Consider the following 14,892-nt stretch of genomic DNA (forward strand, 5'->3'; position numbering starts at 1 on the left):
GAGCTGACTATTAAATACCCATTAAAAATTATTTATTAATAAATTTTAAGAAGAGAAGTCTGAAACCTTTGAAATGCTGATTGTCAACCCTACAGAGAGACCTGAACACAAATTATAAATTCCAGAAGTCAAAATGGTGTTTGCCTGGGTTTTTTTCCTCTCTTTTTAGAAGGGATATGACAAATGAATCTAGCCCCAACCCTCAGTGAAAAAAAAAAAAGAGGCTCTATTATTTTCAGAAGAATAATTTCGAAGGGCAAGTCAATAATAGCAGGACTCACACAAAATAAAACCTTTGAAATCCTATTATTATTAGTGTTATTATTATTACTATTATTACTACTATTATTATTGGTTCATATGACTCAAATGTTATTGTTTTCTTCTTGCACTACCAGCCAAGAAAACCAAAGACAACCATATAAAGTTTTGCAAATCTCAGCAGTTTGGATTCCCACTTGCATTGCTGGAGCAGCTGCTGCACTCACGGGGTTTAGCAGGTCAGCTCTGTGTGTGGAGTGGCCCACACTGTGCTTTGTCTTCCTGAAAACTTGATTTAAGAGCAGGATTTCTGCACAGCCTGCCCTGCAGAACTAAAGGAAGCTCATAGTGTTAGGCATTTTTCTGTGTTGGAGAGGGCTCAGTTGTGTGCTGGTTCCTTATGGCTCGTGCAGCACTGGTTTGTGTGGCTGTAAGGGACTCCTTTTTGTCCCTTTAGGTTTTTCCTTTCAGCAAAGCATGCAAGGAAGGGGTCTGTCCCATGAACAGTCTTAAGCTGTTGGTTTCCAACAGCACAAAAAACCCCAAGGGTAAGGTCAGCAGAAACCACAGAGTTTTGCCCATCTGTGAGTCAGGATCATTCACCCAGCTCCTCACCACCACGATCACAGGGCAGCAACGTCAAAGCTTAAAAGCACCTCCCCCAAAACATGAACAGACCTGTGCTGACCACGAGCCTTGCCTTGTGGTGTCCTGCAGGGAAGGAGTTGCACAGATGATGAGCAGCACTGCTAGCCACCAAGAAATACATGAGAAAAGAGCTTAGTTTATCTCAGGCTAAACAAACTCAATGGCAGCATACCAGAACTGCTGCAACAAGTTAACCAAATATTTTTTAAATTGCATTTTTTCCCATGGAATAGCAAGGACTGATCCTTCAGCATCCCAAACTCCCTAGCAGGAGCACATGAAGCCATTCTGGCTGGGAGGCAGCATTCAGTGCTTTTTGGACTGTGTGAGTGCAGGTGTGAATGGCAACAGGACACGTGGATTTACTGCAATCCACTAGAGACATCATATTTAAAGAAGGAATTTACATTAGCAATTTCTGTATGATTTCATGTTTACTTCACGGACAATTTGACTGAACACACTGGTACATTCCTCCATATGTTGGCATGCTTAAGCCAGGACAGCTTGACTGGATTACAAACTGTCTCATTCTGAATCATGTAAAAATGGTCAGCTGTCCATGGAAAATGTGGTACACCCACTTGCTCGTCCTTCAGTGCTCCCATTGCTCCATGGAAAATTAATAGTTGGGGTTTTTTGTGTCCTTTTCCACTCTTTTCCATGTGTGTTTGGTTTCTGTCAGAGCTACCAGTAAATATGGGAACATCTCAAATTGTGTGGGATGTTATTGCACCTCCTCTGTTGACTGAAGGGTGACTCTTGGAAGAAAAAAAAGGACACCAAGCTGCATGAGCCTCAATTGCTGAAGGTTGATTTATCTGAGTTCAACCTCTCCAATAAACCAGATTATTTAAAATTAAAACCCCAAACAAATCACCGTTTGCAGTGCTGATGGTGCTGATGATGCTGACCACATTACGCAGATATTATCTGGTTCAGGACTGGTTAACTATATCAGATTTAAGAATCTGATACCATGGATAGTAAAAATTTCAAGACCAAATGTGTTTTCACCCAAGTTAATTTTCTTTTACAGCATTGAAGAAAATATGTAAAGAAAAGAAAGTGAAAGCCAAACTGGATGAAGCATGGGAGCCAGAATATCTGTCAACAGTGCTGAGTATCACAGAATCACAGAATGAGTGAGGCTGGAAGGAATCACTGGAGGTCATCTGGTCCAACTTTCCTGCTTAAGCAGAGTCCCCTGGAGCACATTATTCAGGACTGTGTCCAAAGAGTTTTTTAACATCTCCAGGGAAGGAGGCTCCACAACCTCTCTGGGCAGCCTCTTCCAGAGCCCAGTCCCTGTGTTCTCTCTGTATTTTTAACCTGCCATTGCTTAGGCTTTAAAAATGACCAGGACTCTCCTCCTGGTGCCAGACTTCGGAGAGACCTTTCAAAGATCTTCATTTCCTTTCTGCACACAGTCAAAGAGGTCACTGCTGAGCCAGACTTTCTACTTAAAGAGGTAAGAAAACAGCTCTGGCAGACACCAAGGAGTGAATTCATTTCTACCAGGTCCAGAGAGGTGTCTCTGGAGGAGGAGAGAAAAAAAGCACAGGAAGGTGTGAGCGTGGGACAGCCCTGATAGCAGGATAACACCTCTTGGATTCCCCAGGGAAGAGGGGTTGCTGTGCAGACCTTTTTGCCTCTGTAAGCAGTGAGGAAAGATTCATTTGAACATGACAACGTCACACATGCCAGCAGTGGATCAGTAGGCAGTTCCCTCCTTACCTACACAATATGTACATGTACCAAGTAGTATAGCAAGTAAAAGCACTGCAGTTCCTCAGATATCTTCCAAGGATTCATTTGAAATAGATATTCCATCAAATTTGCACATTATCCAGCTACAAAGAAAGGACATTTGTGTGTGCAGGCATTCTGGCAGGAGCTATTTGCTTCGGGGCCAGATGTAATTCAAAGTTATTCTGAATATTACACTGCAGCAGCTTAGCCAAGCACAGTAATGCTGATTATTAGGGTTTTCCTGGTTTTCCAAATGGAGCTGCTTTCATTTAGTTCTCTCTCTTATAATTAATAACTTGTCCCTTTTGTTCATTTTGAATCTTTGTTTCATCTTTGGCATTTTGTGGAATAGTTTCCAATTTCCTTAATCCATTGCTTGCCTCCTCGGTTCACGTAGCAGAGCTCATTCAGCCATACAGTTTAACGATGTGCAGCTCAAACCTCTGCTGCACAATCTCACATCCACTTCACATCGAGCTGGCATTTTTGTCATTTATATTTTATATGCTATAAACTCACAAATCATACCATTTCATACTAGAGCAATGTCAATAATATTTTTTTTTTTTTTAGGGGAAAAAACCACCAACGAGCCACTAGCAAGCATATGGGATCTGTACGTTCTGTCCTTTAAACAAGTGCAGATTTAGCAAGGAGGGGGAGGGAAAAGGAAGAGAACGAGAGCCACGTCCCCCACTGCCAACGCAATGCATGTTCCTGCAGCATCACTGTTTGGATTGGGCCCATGGCCACCCTACTTAGGTTTCAAATAAGCAAAAAATAGATGGAATTCAATTCCCTGCTGCCAGTTTTTAGCGAGATTAGGCTTGTGCACACAGAGGGATTTTTGAAATAGCCTTCACATGGGACCAGCTCTTTGCATTGAGAATGTGCTCATAAATGGGATATCAGATGTCAATAAATGATGAGTGTTTACTCTGTAGGCATATTACAGACTTGTGTAAAATGTGCTATAGGTAGCTAAACACTCGCTGGTTACAAACAGGGTTCCACACAGCAGCACAGATTAACCAGGCTGTGTTTTCTGTACTTTTAACTCCTAGCACAAGGCATGGCTCAGTCCAGGACTGGGATCCTAAGTACACTTCCACAATTTAAGCAGAAAATATTAATCTACTAGAGCATATAAACAAATAATTAGTTTGAAGTGTGTAGATGAAGTGGGCCTGCACACAGTGGCTGGATGCTGGAGTCAGCCTGTACAGCTGTGTGTACGTGCACAGTCCCACGCTTCCACTGAGGACGGGCAGGGATGTCAGTGGGTCCCTCTAAAGCTGCTCTGCACAGAAGGGAGCTGCACTGACCACTGGGAGCCATACAGCAGAATATCTGTGCTGTTACAGATATTGTAATGTATCACAGATACCACAGCTCTGACCCCAGCATCGGTGGGACAGTCACCTCCCCTGGCTGTGTGCACCGAGAGTTGAGAAACCCAGATGTGGGGATGTCTGGGCTTATGCTGTTGGTCCCAGGGGAGTGTGGGTGGATGGTTGTTCTCTACGTTTTTTTTCTTTTGTCCTCCAAATACTTGGAGCATCTGGAACTGCAGTTATTGTATATTTTAAAGCCTTTGTTTCTTTATCCTTCATGCTGCACCGTGACATTGAATGCATTTCAAATGAATGAAAAGCTCATCACAATTCAATGCTTGTCTTTCTCTGGGACCACTTTGGGGTTTTCTTAACAGATTAATGTCCAGGAGGTCACAACAGAGAGCACTGCATGTGACTGAATATTAACTTTTAATAGAGTGCATTTTGCTCAGGAGCTGGTTACAGCCTTCATGAGACAAGAGCAACGTTAATCCTGGAAGGACTCCTAAAATCTTTCATAAGCTGCATCTAATTAAAAGAAAATGAAATACGCAAGAGTTGATGCACGAGTTGTACATTTGTGCATCCCACTCAATGAATGAATCATTTCCCTGCCTTCTCTGACATAGAAATACCTTGCAACCCATTAAAGATCTTAAAAATTCTTACAGCTCTAATGGACCACGTCACCACAAGCCACCCAGGACATGGCCACTGAAGTCCAGAGCTGAGCTGGTGTAAGTGCTTCTGTGATGATTTGCATGGAGGATACATCCAGACAACAGACAAGAGGACATGATTGTCTGCTAAGGCAGACATCACCCAAACTGCTGTTAAATTCACAAGGTGGAATTTTTTTGCATTTCCATATCCTCTCACGACACATACACAGCGTATGTCCAACTGGGGCAAATCTCAACTGATGCAACTCTACCAACAGTGTCACTTCATCACAGGAGCAGCACATGTCCTCACACAGGCCCAGCTGGTACCAGTAACTCCAGCCACAGGGAGCCAAGATCCAAGTGGAAGATGAATGACAAGGTGGATGAGTGTGAGTTGGAGGAATGGCAAGCAGATCCAGTGTCAGACTGGGATGCAGCACAGGACCAACCAGTCCCTGGCACAGAGCACAGTCCTGCTCCTCTCCATCACTCAAATTCCCATTGCAGGCCTGCAGAGCAGCCCCAAAGGCACACATGCCTCTGCTCCAGTGTGCTGGGGACCTGTCAGCCTCACTCATGTCCCTTCAGAGGGCTGGGGCTGGGGTTAGATCAGCAGCCTTCCCACTGGATTAACACAGAGCTTTGCAGCTCTGCCGGCACCATGCCTGCGCCTGTCAGGATCTATCAGACAGCCAAGGCTTAACAGCTAATACAGTACAGAGTGAAGAGAATAAAATCACCCCTTTCTTAAACAGCCAGAAACACCCTGGCTAATGCTGAACACAGGTTATGATTTTACAGAAGGGAGGCTACTGCAGTATTGGGGGCTGCATGCCAGGGGACGTGCCTAGGCTGCAGTGGATGGTCCACAGAGTGGTTCCCATCCCAACTGGCAGCCGTAGAATGGGGTTCAGGGGCACCAAAGCAACTGGGATGGACCAGGAACACTGGAAGGGGCAGAAAGATGGGAAGAGGGTTGTGAAATAAATTGCAGTGCAGTGGCAGTTTTCCTTTGCTGCTGATCCCTCAAAATGTCATTGTCACCTGAAGGGTTGAGGGAACACAGAGGAGCTTGCTCAGGTTTTGTGCCTTCAGGTTTGGAGGTTTTTTTAATATATATTTTTAATGTGTACTGATCTAAAGTTGAAGTTACTCAGGATGAATGGTTGCTTCGACCTTTTTATCAAGACCAGCATGTCATGCTCAGACCCCACAAACTGCTCAGCTCCTGCTGTGATCCTCACGTGTGTCCTCACATGGCCTCCAACAGCGCTGCGCCTGCGCTCCCCACCCATGTGTGCGTCAATGTGACCCCTCCAGGCATCAGGAGTCAGCTGGGGCCATCACATGCTGGCCCTGGTCGGGGCAGAGGGAACATGTGTCAGACCACAAGCACAATGGCAGGCACGTTCCTAGATCGGCTTGTCACCACCAGTTCTGGCCCATCTTCTTGTGTCCTCCTTATAAACCACTGCAGAATAAGAAAGCAAATTCACAGCATGTAAATCAAGCTCAGAGTGATTACGAGCCTCTTCTCTCTTGAACTCATTAGTTATGGAAAAAAAAAAAGGTGCTTAGAGCCAAGAGGAGGTGTTTAACAATTTATTCCAGGGGTCAGTGAGTGGGGAGGAGGGTGATGCTCAGTCTCAGCAGGCCATGGCTGGCAGGGTGGAAGCTCAGCTAGAAGTAGTTGACGACTCTCCGGATGGACTGGACGCTGGCGCTGCGCGCCTGCCACTCGTTGAAGTTGCTGAACTCTCCGCGCTCCACCACGTACATGCGGCCTCGGTAGTTGGGCTCCTCGTACAGCACCCACCTGGGCACAGAGGGAGGGTTTGGGTCCCAGCACTGCACAGGGGCTGTGTTTAGGCACTGCTGTGCTGCAAACCACCAGGGCCTGATTCCCAGTCCCATCCCCGCACAGAAATGCTCCTGGTGCATCTCACTGCGGGCGCTTCTCCCTGCTCCCCCCAGCATGGCCTGGCAAAAACCCACAGCCAGGTTGGACCTTGCCTTTGGAAGATGTTTTGGGTTTCACCAGCAATAAAGCCTGGGCCCAAGGGCACTCTGCTTCACATTACTGTAGGAATGGATCTCTCTGAGCTTCACCGTATACAACAGAAACAGTTTAATAGCGTTTGATAGTGCTAAAGAAGGACATGAGCCCCCTCAGCCTCTGCATAAACCCCTTTTTTAGGGACTGTAAAGAGAAACATGCAATGCTTGATGGATGTTCTGCCTCTTTGAACTGATTCATTAGCTGTGATGGGAACCATATTTAGTAATTTCTCTCCTTGTTAGTAATTCTTAATGGCCTCTTTGATATTTCCAACAGAAAGCAGGGCTTGGCTTGGTTATCTTTACTGTATCTCTGCATGCAGAGTTAATGACAACTTTCCCTTGGAATGCAGTCAAATGGACACAGCATTCAATAACCTTGGCCACTTTGGCATGCCTGACCTCTTCATCTGGCTTGGCTACATTTTTCTGCATCACCCTGGCTTGTTACAAGTCTTTCTCCATTTGAAGGTCAAGTCAGGAGCAATTCTGATGCTCAAGGAGGACAATTTTGATGCTTTTCTCTCCCTTCACTTCACATGACCTTACTGTGGCCACAAGTGTCACTCCTGTCCTCTATTTCAGTCCCCCATGCTTCTTAACCTAATTTTGCCATTGCTCTGACAGTTTTACAGCCAGGTCTCCACCCTGTCCTTGCTGAGCTGCCCATCTCTGCCTCTTTCCTCTCACCCCCATATTTTTAAAGGTTTTATTATGATCTCTGTTGCTTTTCCCATCTATTTGCCTAGCAATGACAGCAAAGCAGAAATGCAATCCTCCAAGTAATTCGGTTTCTGTGGTCTGTCTTCGCAGGAGTTCAGCTGGGACATTGGGGTTGGGACCTCCTGTGTGTGGGATTTCCAGGGAGAAACTTCTTCAAATACTGGAGGGGTCAGAGACTGCTGGGCCTTAAGGGTCAGACAACAGCTGGTGAACTCAGATCAGTCTAACCCAAAGCAAAAAGCTGGAGGTTTAGGAAAAAAAGTTGTTTATAAAATCAGCTACCCATGGGCATTATTTTAAAAACAAAACATGAAAAGTTTGGGGTATTTTTGCAAGGCACCTTACAGATTCCTTGACATATTTTGTGTTTCTGAGAGGACACGAGGTGAGTAGTGGTCCCTTCTCCCAGATCCCTGTGCAGGAGCAGGACCAGCACATGGATTCCAGCATGGAATTCTGTGCCTTGGTTTTGTGGAAGAGCATCCTGTGTTATCAGAGCCCTGTGCATGGCATCGCTGACATATGGTTCCTACAAACAACCAACCTCATTCTCTGACTTGCTGCAGCCAGTTTATATCCAAACTGGAATTTCATCCTCAGCCTTTTCCTTTGGTGTTCACTTTGCAGCACGTGGGGAAGGCTGCCCACTGCTCACCTGTGAGTGCAGTGTACCCCCACCACATATCCCAGTGTGCAGTGACAGAGTGTCCTCAGCTCAGTTTACAACCATTTATAAAATTCTCCTCCTCTTTCTTTTCAGCTCTTCTGCTCTAGGACATCTTTCAACAACAGGTGGACCCTGAGGAATAGAGCAGGGGGAAGGGCAGTCCCTCACAGTCACTGTCTTTCCCAAGATTTCTTTCTGGACACATGGCTGATGTGTCTGCACCATTGCATGGAGGGAATGGTACAGGCTTTGGTGTAGATGGAAACAGAGTGAGTGACCTGGTGTGGTAAGAACCCCCACTGGCTTGTCCCTCTGCTTAGAGAAAGGCTGGAGAAAAAACAACAACAAAGGAATAGCAGAAAGATGGGAGTGAAGTGTGTTGGCAGTGCAAGGTGATGAGTGAAGGACTGTATGGCTCACTTAGCTGTTCCTTTATTGCCTAAAATTTACGTTCTCTGAGACCATCAGTGAGAGGGGAAATCAAGTCAGTCAGGAGCCCAGAAAACAACAAAAAAAAAGATGATCCTATCCTCAAGCCCAGCATGGGAGAGCTGATCCAGGCACATAGCACACAGCCCTCAAACATCTCAGTGCTGTGTTTCATTAGCACATAATCCCAAAGGACATGGGAATAAAATGCTCATGGAACCAACTCAAACTCTATAAGCCAAAACCAGCTGCTCAAACTGAAAAATGAGGAGGGGAATGCTGTAGCATCAGCCTGAAGCAAGTAGGAGTCTTTCAGTGGAGCTCAAAGTCCCTTATTCTCCATGCAGGACTTGAGCAGTGTCATGGGCAGGTATCACCTTTGCTGAGAAATTTGTGATGTTCATTGGGCAGCAGCATTTGGGTACCTGTTCTGCTTTGTTTTCACAACCTGACTGCAGAACAGCTACCAAACACTCATGAATGCTTCAGCAGAATAAACGGTGGGTCTGGTTCCTTCAAGTTATTCCACTGTAGTGTAGAAAAGCTCTTTTTGGGATATTCTCTCCTGGACCGCAAAACAAAAGCAGCTTTTTAAAATTGTCATTCCTCTGTGGAGTGGCTGAGGCACAAAGGAGGACAAGAACCACACATCTTCATCTAAAATCAGATGATGCCATATGTGATACTGGAGCTGGCTCTGCCCGTGGGACGGGCGCAGCCACTCACCACAAACCTGCAACAGCTTCCGAGGAGGCGGTGACACCTCAGAACTGCTCTGAAATAGCAGCTCATTGCCAGCATGGTTTAAACAGCTTTACCATCACCCATTCTGGCTGTGTGGGATAGCCCACCCCAGAAGGGCAGCAGGGAAGGTGCTGGACCCTCTCAGGCTCACCGTGCACTGTGCCAAAGGCAGATGCTTGTGTCCATTCCCGTGTTTCCAGATGATCCATCATCACTTCCCGCGGGCACTGCCACCTCCACAAAGCTCAGGCAGCAACTTTTTATCAGCACATGACACCATCCATGGATTTTGAAATGGAAACAAATATTTCTGTATCCAACAGATGTCGTGTTGTGGGAATTGAGGGTGAAAATCACAGAGAGAGGCTGTGGCTGAAACTCCTTTGTCTCCACTGACCCCATCTCCTCTGCTTCCCAAAGAGCCAAGGATGAGTCCTGGGACAGCTTTGCCAGGTTATGCCCAGCACCACCCACACCTCTGGAGGCACCTGGGTTTAGGTGGTCCATCCAAAGCAGAAAAGTGGTTCTTTCTCTCTCTGCATTGGCATCTCATCTTTCCCTCCTTCCTCTTGCAGCCTGGGACAGCAGATCTCTCTGCATTGTCCTGCCTTTTAATTGCCTTTACAGACCTTCCCAAGCATGTCCAACACTGATCTTTCCAGGATCTGAATGTAATGCTACAAACCTCAGTGATTTTCCTCATCATATTCCTCTCTGTGCTTTATTTTTTTCCAATTTGTTCTCACTATTCATCGACCTTGAGAAGTCCTGTAATGTCAACACACAAAATCCAGACTCCCATCTGAGGCAGAGCGAGCTTTGTGCCCTTTATATATTTTGTAGGGGAGGGGGAAAATCAAACTGAAAAATTCAAGTGCTTGAAAGTTTCTGGGCAGCTTTCCAGTTTCACAAGCTCTGCTATAGGGACTCAAGCAGTAAATTTGCCCTAAAACTCTTGCCAGAGTACTCACAGGCTCCCTCTTAGCTTTGTAGTGTTGGTGCTCAAATGCTCAGCACTCACAGGGTCCCTGGTGGGGTCCAGCCATTTCTTCTCATCAGGAGTGGGTAGCTCTGCTCCTTAATGAACTGCCATTGCCTACTCATAAGCCTGGAATTTTGGAAGAGGATTTTTGGATCTGAAAGGGTCCTGCAAGGCACTTGCTGCTGTCAGGATGCTTTGAGCTTGGATGGCAACAACCTGTCCCTATTCTTAGAAAAAAATGGGCACAAAGGGTCCAGCATCTCACACCAGATGTCTGTGAGGTGCACAATATCCAGTCCAGGACAGATGAAGAACAAGGTCTCTGTGATTCTTCCTCTGCAGGGGCTTCTCTGCCCCAAGGGCTCTCCCCAGCCACCCTCTGCCTGGCTCTGGGAAAGTGTTGTGGCATTCCCCAGCTCCCAGCATGCTTGCAGTGAAAACAAAATTGTCAGACAGAGAAAAGGGGAGACAGACAGATAACAACCTGTCTGACAATAAGAGAAAAAAAAAACCAACACAAAAAGGACCAACACCATTGAGAAAATACAAACTGCCACCAAACATCAAGGAAAAGGTAAAACCGACATCCTGCCCAGGCCTCCAGGAGCATCTGCAGGAACAGGAGGTGGGGCTGAGCCTCAGCCTGAGTGTCACCACCGCTGTCAGCCCCATCTTTCAGAGGCAGGATTTAATGTAAAGGAGAGGTGCTGCTGCCTCAATTTTGCCATCATAGGAACAAATGTGGTGAAGTCAGTTGCAAAGCAGAAGCCCTGACCTGCATCACCTGGAGCCATCCCTCTGACCTCCCTGAGAGCTCCAGCATGGATTTGAAAGAGGTGTGGAAGGCAGGCAGGCAGGCAGACAGGCAGGAAGGAGATGGTTTTAGGCTTCTTGTTTCATGCACCTTAAAAAGGTGTCTCAGAATTCTTGTAGCTGCCACTCTCCAAAACTCACACCCCTTTGAAGCAGCTCTCAGTGGGCAGGCACCAACATTTAACAACAGGCATAACAAACACTTCTAGGATTTCTCCAAGTGCCCCCAACACTGTCAGGGTTTTCCATGAGGGAGGAGTGTCTGCAGCCCCCTGTCCCCTGCATTTCCCAGGCAGGGAGCAGGGAATGGCTGGTGCCAGGACACGTGGAATTACTTACGCGCCGTCGCCGTACACTTTGAGGGCATTGATGCAGGTCTTGTCCCAGCCTTGTCCCTGCAGGAAGGAGCAATCTTCTGTCAGCTCCAGGCTGGGACCCCTGAAATGGCTCCCCTCGAATATTTCAATCCTGTAATGCTCGCCGTGCTGGGGACAAAGGGATTGCAGTCAACAGCAACACCAAAAAAAGTGCAACAGAGTATTTCTCCAGCTTTTATAAGACAAAGAGGGAGACAGAAGGGTGCTTTGGAAGGGGAATGTGAGGAGCAGTCCAAGACCACCAGTGCCAGCACGAACAGAGCACGCACAAACTTGTGCTGCCTCCCAGAACACCAACCATGAAAGCAGCCAAAAGTCCCTCATCCCTGTGCTCAGCTGCACCTTCCTGCGCTGCTGTCCACATGCAAACACATTCTGGGGTACCAGTGCTCAGGCACACGCAGCCCCTCGTCCACCTGCACATCCCCCCCACAAGACCACAAGCCCTCTGTGACCCAAATGCAGCATCAGCTGCAGCCCACTCAAACAGGAAAAAAGAAACATATCCTGAGTGTAAAAAGATGTTGGACTATTCCCCTAAACTAATTTGTATTGCCTCCCGTTTCGTGCATAGCTGTTGCTCCTGGTGAGAGATGCTGTGCCTTTCTTTTAGGAAAATAAAAACAGCGGGGAGAAAAGGAAACTTTCCCAGCATCATCACTGCTGCATGAGCCCTTGACAGTCACACGACACAAATTACTCTGGGGAGATCTCTGCAGGCTGTGGCAGAGCTATGTGGGACAGAGTGAGCTCAAAGGATATTTTTAAGCCAAATTCAAAGAATACCTAAACGCATTTTTCAAATAAACAACGTCAGCACACAAGAAGGCTGGGCTGCAATGCCAAACCCCACAGCAGGCAGCCACCGGCAGCAGCCAAGCGGATACCGTGCCTGAGCAAACATTCCTCCGGGAATCTGCGCTGCACAAACGCCTCAAAGCCCTTGCTGGCATCTCACAGGGAAAATCTTGGGCCAGGAAAGGAGGAGCACATCCTTGTGCTGGCCAGAGTCCAGAGCCTGGGCCAGAGCATCCCTCCACGTACAGATCATGGAGGTGCTTTGGGAGTGACGTTACAGACCTGCTGCTGTGCCAAAAGCAGTTTCAGGGCCAGTGAGAAATGCCACCAGCTCCAGCTGGGCTCATCATTGCCCCGAGGCCTTCAGTGATAGGAGAGTTAATGGAAAGACCCAACCCATATTTGTTACTTTTTAACCTTCCCATTTAAACCTTCCTCTCGACAGTGCTTTTAAAAGTTTGATAAGGGAAAGGGAAAGTAATGGGTTTAGTTTAGGATTACTGGGGTCAGAGGGTGGTTTGCAACTGCAGAGAATTCAACTAAAATTTGCTAGGAGCAGCCCTATGGTCTGGTTGGAAAGCCCTCAGGCTGCTCTCTGAGCAGCATGGGGAGATGGAATTGCTGCAGCTCAAAATTGCCTTGGGCAATGAACCTCCTTCTGAATTCCCCTGTGAATATCTCACAGCAGCTTACATTAAGAGGAAAAGCACATGGTACCAGCAGTACCTTGCCATCTTATCTGGAAAAACATGGGAATATCTCATCCTGTTAAAGGCACTGTGTTTCATGGTGTGAGGAAGAAGATGTATCTTCCTCCTGTCTGGGGACACAGGAAAATGTCTCTTGTTTGTGGCCTGCACAGACCACTCTGAATGGGGACAAACCCACCCAGGAAACTCTTCCCTGCTCAATGGGACACCCTACTTCTAAAGAACACAAATTTTTATGGCACTTACTTGTGGGGCTCCTGTGACTAGACAAACTAAACCCAGCAGTGCTCTGGTGGGACAGCCAACACCAGCAGCATGGCACTCACCATCCCGATGGGCCGGCAGGAGCCCAGGTGGTCGCTGCGCCCATTCCAGCGGTAGAAATCGGGATACTCGCCGTGCTCCAGGATGTACTGCTGCCCTCGGAAGTCAGGGTGGTCGAAGCAGACCCAAGCTCCACTCTGGACGCAGATGGAGTTGACCCGGTTGAGGAAACCTTGGTCCTGGAAGCTGTTGCAGCTGCCACAGACATCCAGCTTCCTGCCTGTGAAGCATTTGCCTTCGTAGAAAGTGATCTGGGGGGAGGGAGGAGGAAGGGCCTGCGGTGAAGAGCAGGGACATGGCCGCACTCCCATTCCAAGCAGATGGGAATCTCTTGCAGATGCATCATTTCAGGGTGGTTTGGGTTATTTTAGCTGCTTTCCAGCAAAAGGAGCACGGCATCACTGGCATTTTTTCCTAAGAAGCGTATTTGTTTTTCTGGGAACACAGCGTGTCCCGCATTTATGACACTTCTCGCCGCCTCGTGCTCACTCACACATATTTCCAGTGGGAATGTTCAAACAGGAAATTCAGCTCCTTCTGCCGCACCCTCCCCATCCCTGCTACCAAATGCGCTGCCGGGATCACCACTCACGCCACATCTGCTGGCTCTATTATCCTCATCAACTCCTTCCACCCGAGGATGCTCGGGCTCTGCGGCCCCAGGCTGAAAGGGAAGCAGTTGGGTCGTTACTTACTTTTCCTGAGTATTGAGACATTTTCTGCTGGCTGTTATCCAAGACCTAGAGCGGGAGCCAGAGCAAAACGGCGATGGACAGATCATTGGACACCCCACTATATAGGGGCTGTCGGGGGGGGGCCGGGCCGGGGCTGGTGTCGCGAGGGCTTTTTAACAAAGCCGCGGGAACCGGGGGCTTTGCGCTTTCCTGCTTCGTAGGCAGAACCGCCGGTAACGGGGCCTGCTGAGTCCGGGCTTTTGATTTTGGGCAGATGATCTGACAAAAGATTTGCTTGGCAGGGCTTTGGTCGATTAGCAGTGCACATTTACTGCTCCTTTTTGGAGGACTTCTTTTTTTTTTTAACTTTTTCGACCTTTTTTTGGTCTTTATTTCTATTTCTTGTTTCTATCCTCCCCATCCCTCCCCCCTATTTTCCCCAATTTTTCTTTTTTCTCCATCCTTTTTCCTTTTCTTCAGAACAGATAACAAGTAAATGGGAAAACAGCAGCATCTCTAAGCATGGCACTTAATTTCTCTATGTCAGGCTTGCTTTTTCCCAGCTTCTTTCCACCTATTGCCGTGTGACAGCCAAGAGAGGATGTCCTTGAAGACTCCTCACCAATAAACCTTGCACTCCATCTGTCAAACCAATGGTTTCTCATTCAATCTAGTCTCTAAATGGCACCTCCAAAAGCCAAGGACCCTCCAAAACGCAAAGGTTGGGCTCACAAACCCACTGATGTTACTCATGAGCATTGTTCTCAGGAATGTTTTGATCTTCCAGCATTGAAGCCCTGAAAAGAGCAAGAAAACTTGAAGCCATGCTGGGGCTGGGCTAGGACTGTAAGGGCCCAGACAGAAAGCTGTGATGAGTTTTCTGGCTCTGTGGCTGTTTTCATCAAGTTCCAGCCATGGCCTGGTCTTCCC

The 14,892-nt window shown here is 47.4% G+C and overlaps 1 protein-coding gene across 1 annotated transcript; it reads right to left on the reverse strand.

The window, feature by feature from the left end:
* Positions 1-6,268: 6,268 nt before the first annotated feature.
* Positions 6,269-14,004, reverse strand: CRYGN (crystallin gamma N). The gene is made up of 4 exons (XM_033070870.1): positions 13,984-14,004; positions 13,291-13,539; positions 11,419-11,564; positions 6,269-6,479 (listed from the first exon to the last, which is right to left on the reverse strand). Exons 1-4 carry the CDS (start codon positions 14,002-14,004, stop codon positions 6,344-6,346), a joined length of 552 nt encoding a protein of 183 aa, XP_032926761.1. The 3' UTR covers positions 6,269-6,343.
* Positions 14,005-14,892: the final 888 nt, after the last annotated feature.

This window comes from Catharus ustulatus, chromosome 1 (genome assembly GCF_009819885.2).
Source record: "Catharus ustulatus isolate bCatUst1 chromosome 1, bCatUst1.pri.v2, whole genome shotgun sequence".
Taxonomy (NCBI): domain Eukaryota; kingdom Metazoa; phylum Chordata; class Aves; order Passeriformes; family Turdidae; genus Catharus; species Catharus ustulatus.

What these genes read in the sequence shown, in the direction of transcription:
- CRYGN (XM_033070870.1), bottom strand. Translation starts at nt 14,004, where the DNA reads ATGTCTCAATACTCAGGAAAA. An exon ending in TGTCTCAATACTCAGGAAAA is followed by an intron (nt 13,540 to 13,983) that starts GTAAGTAACGAC and finishes CCCTCCCCCCAG; the next exon opens with ATCACTTTCTACGAAGGCAA. An exon ending in CCTGCCGGCCCATCGGGATG is followed by an intron (nt 11,565 to 13,290) that starts GTGAGTGCCATG and finishes CTTTGTCCCCAG; the next exon opens with CACGGCGAGCATTACAGGAT.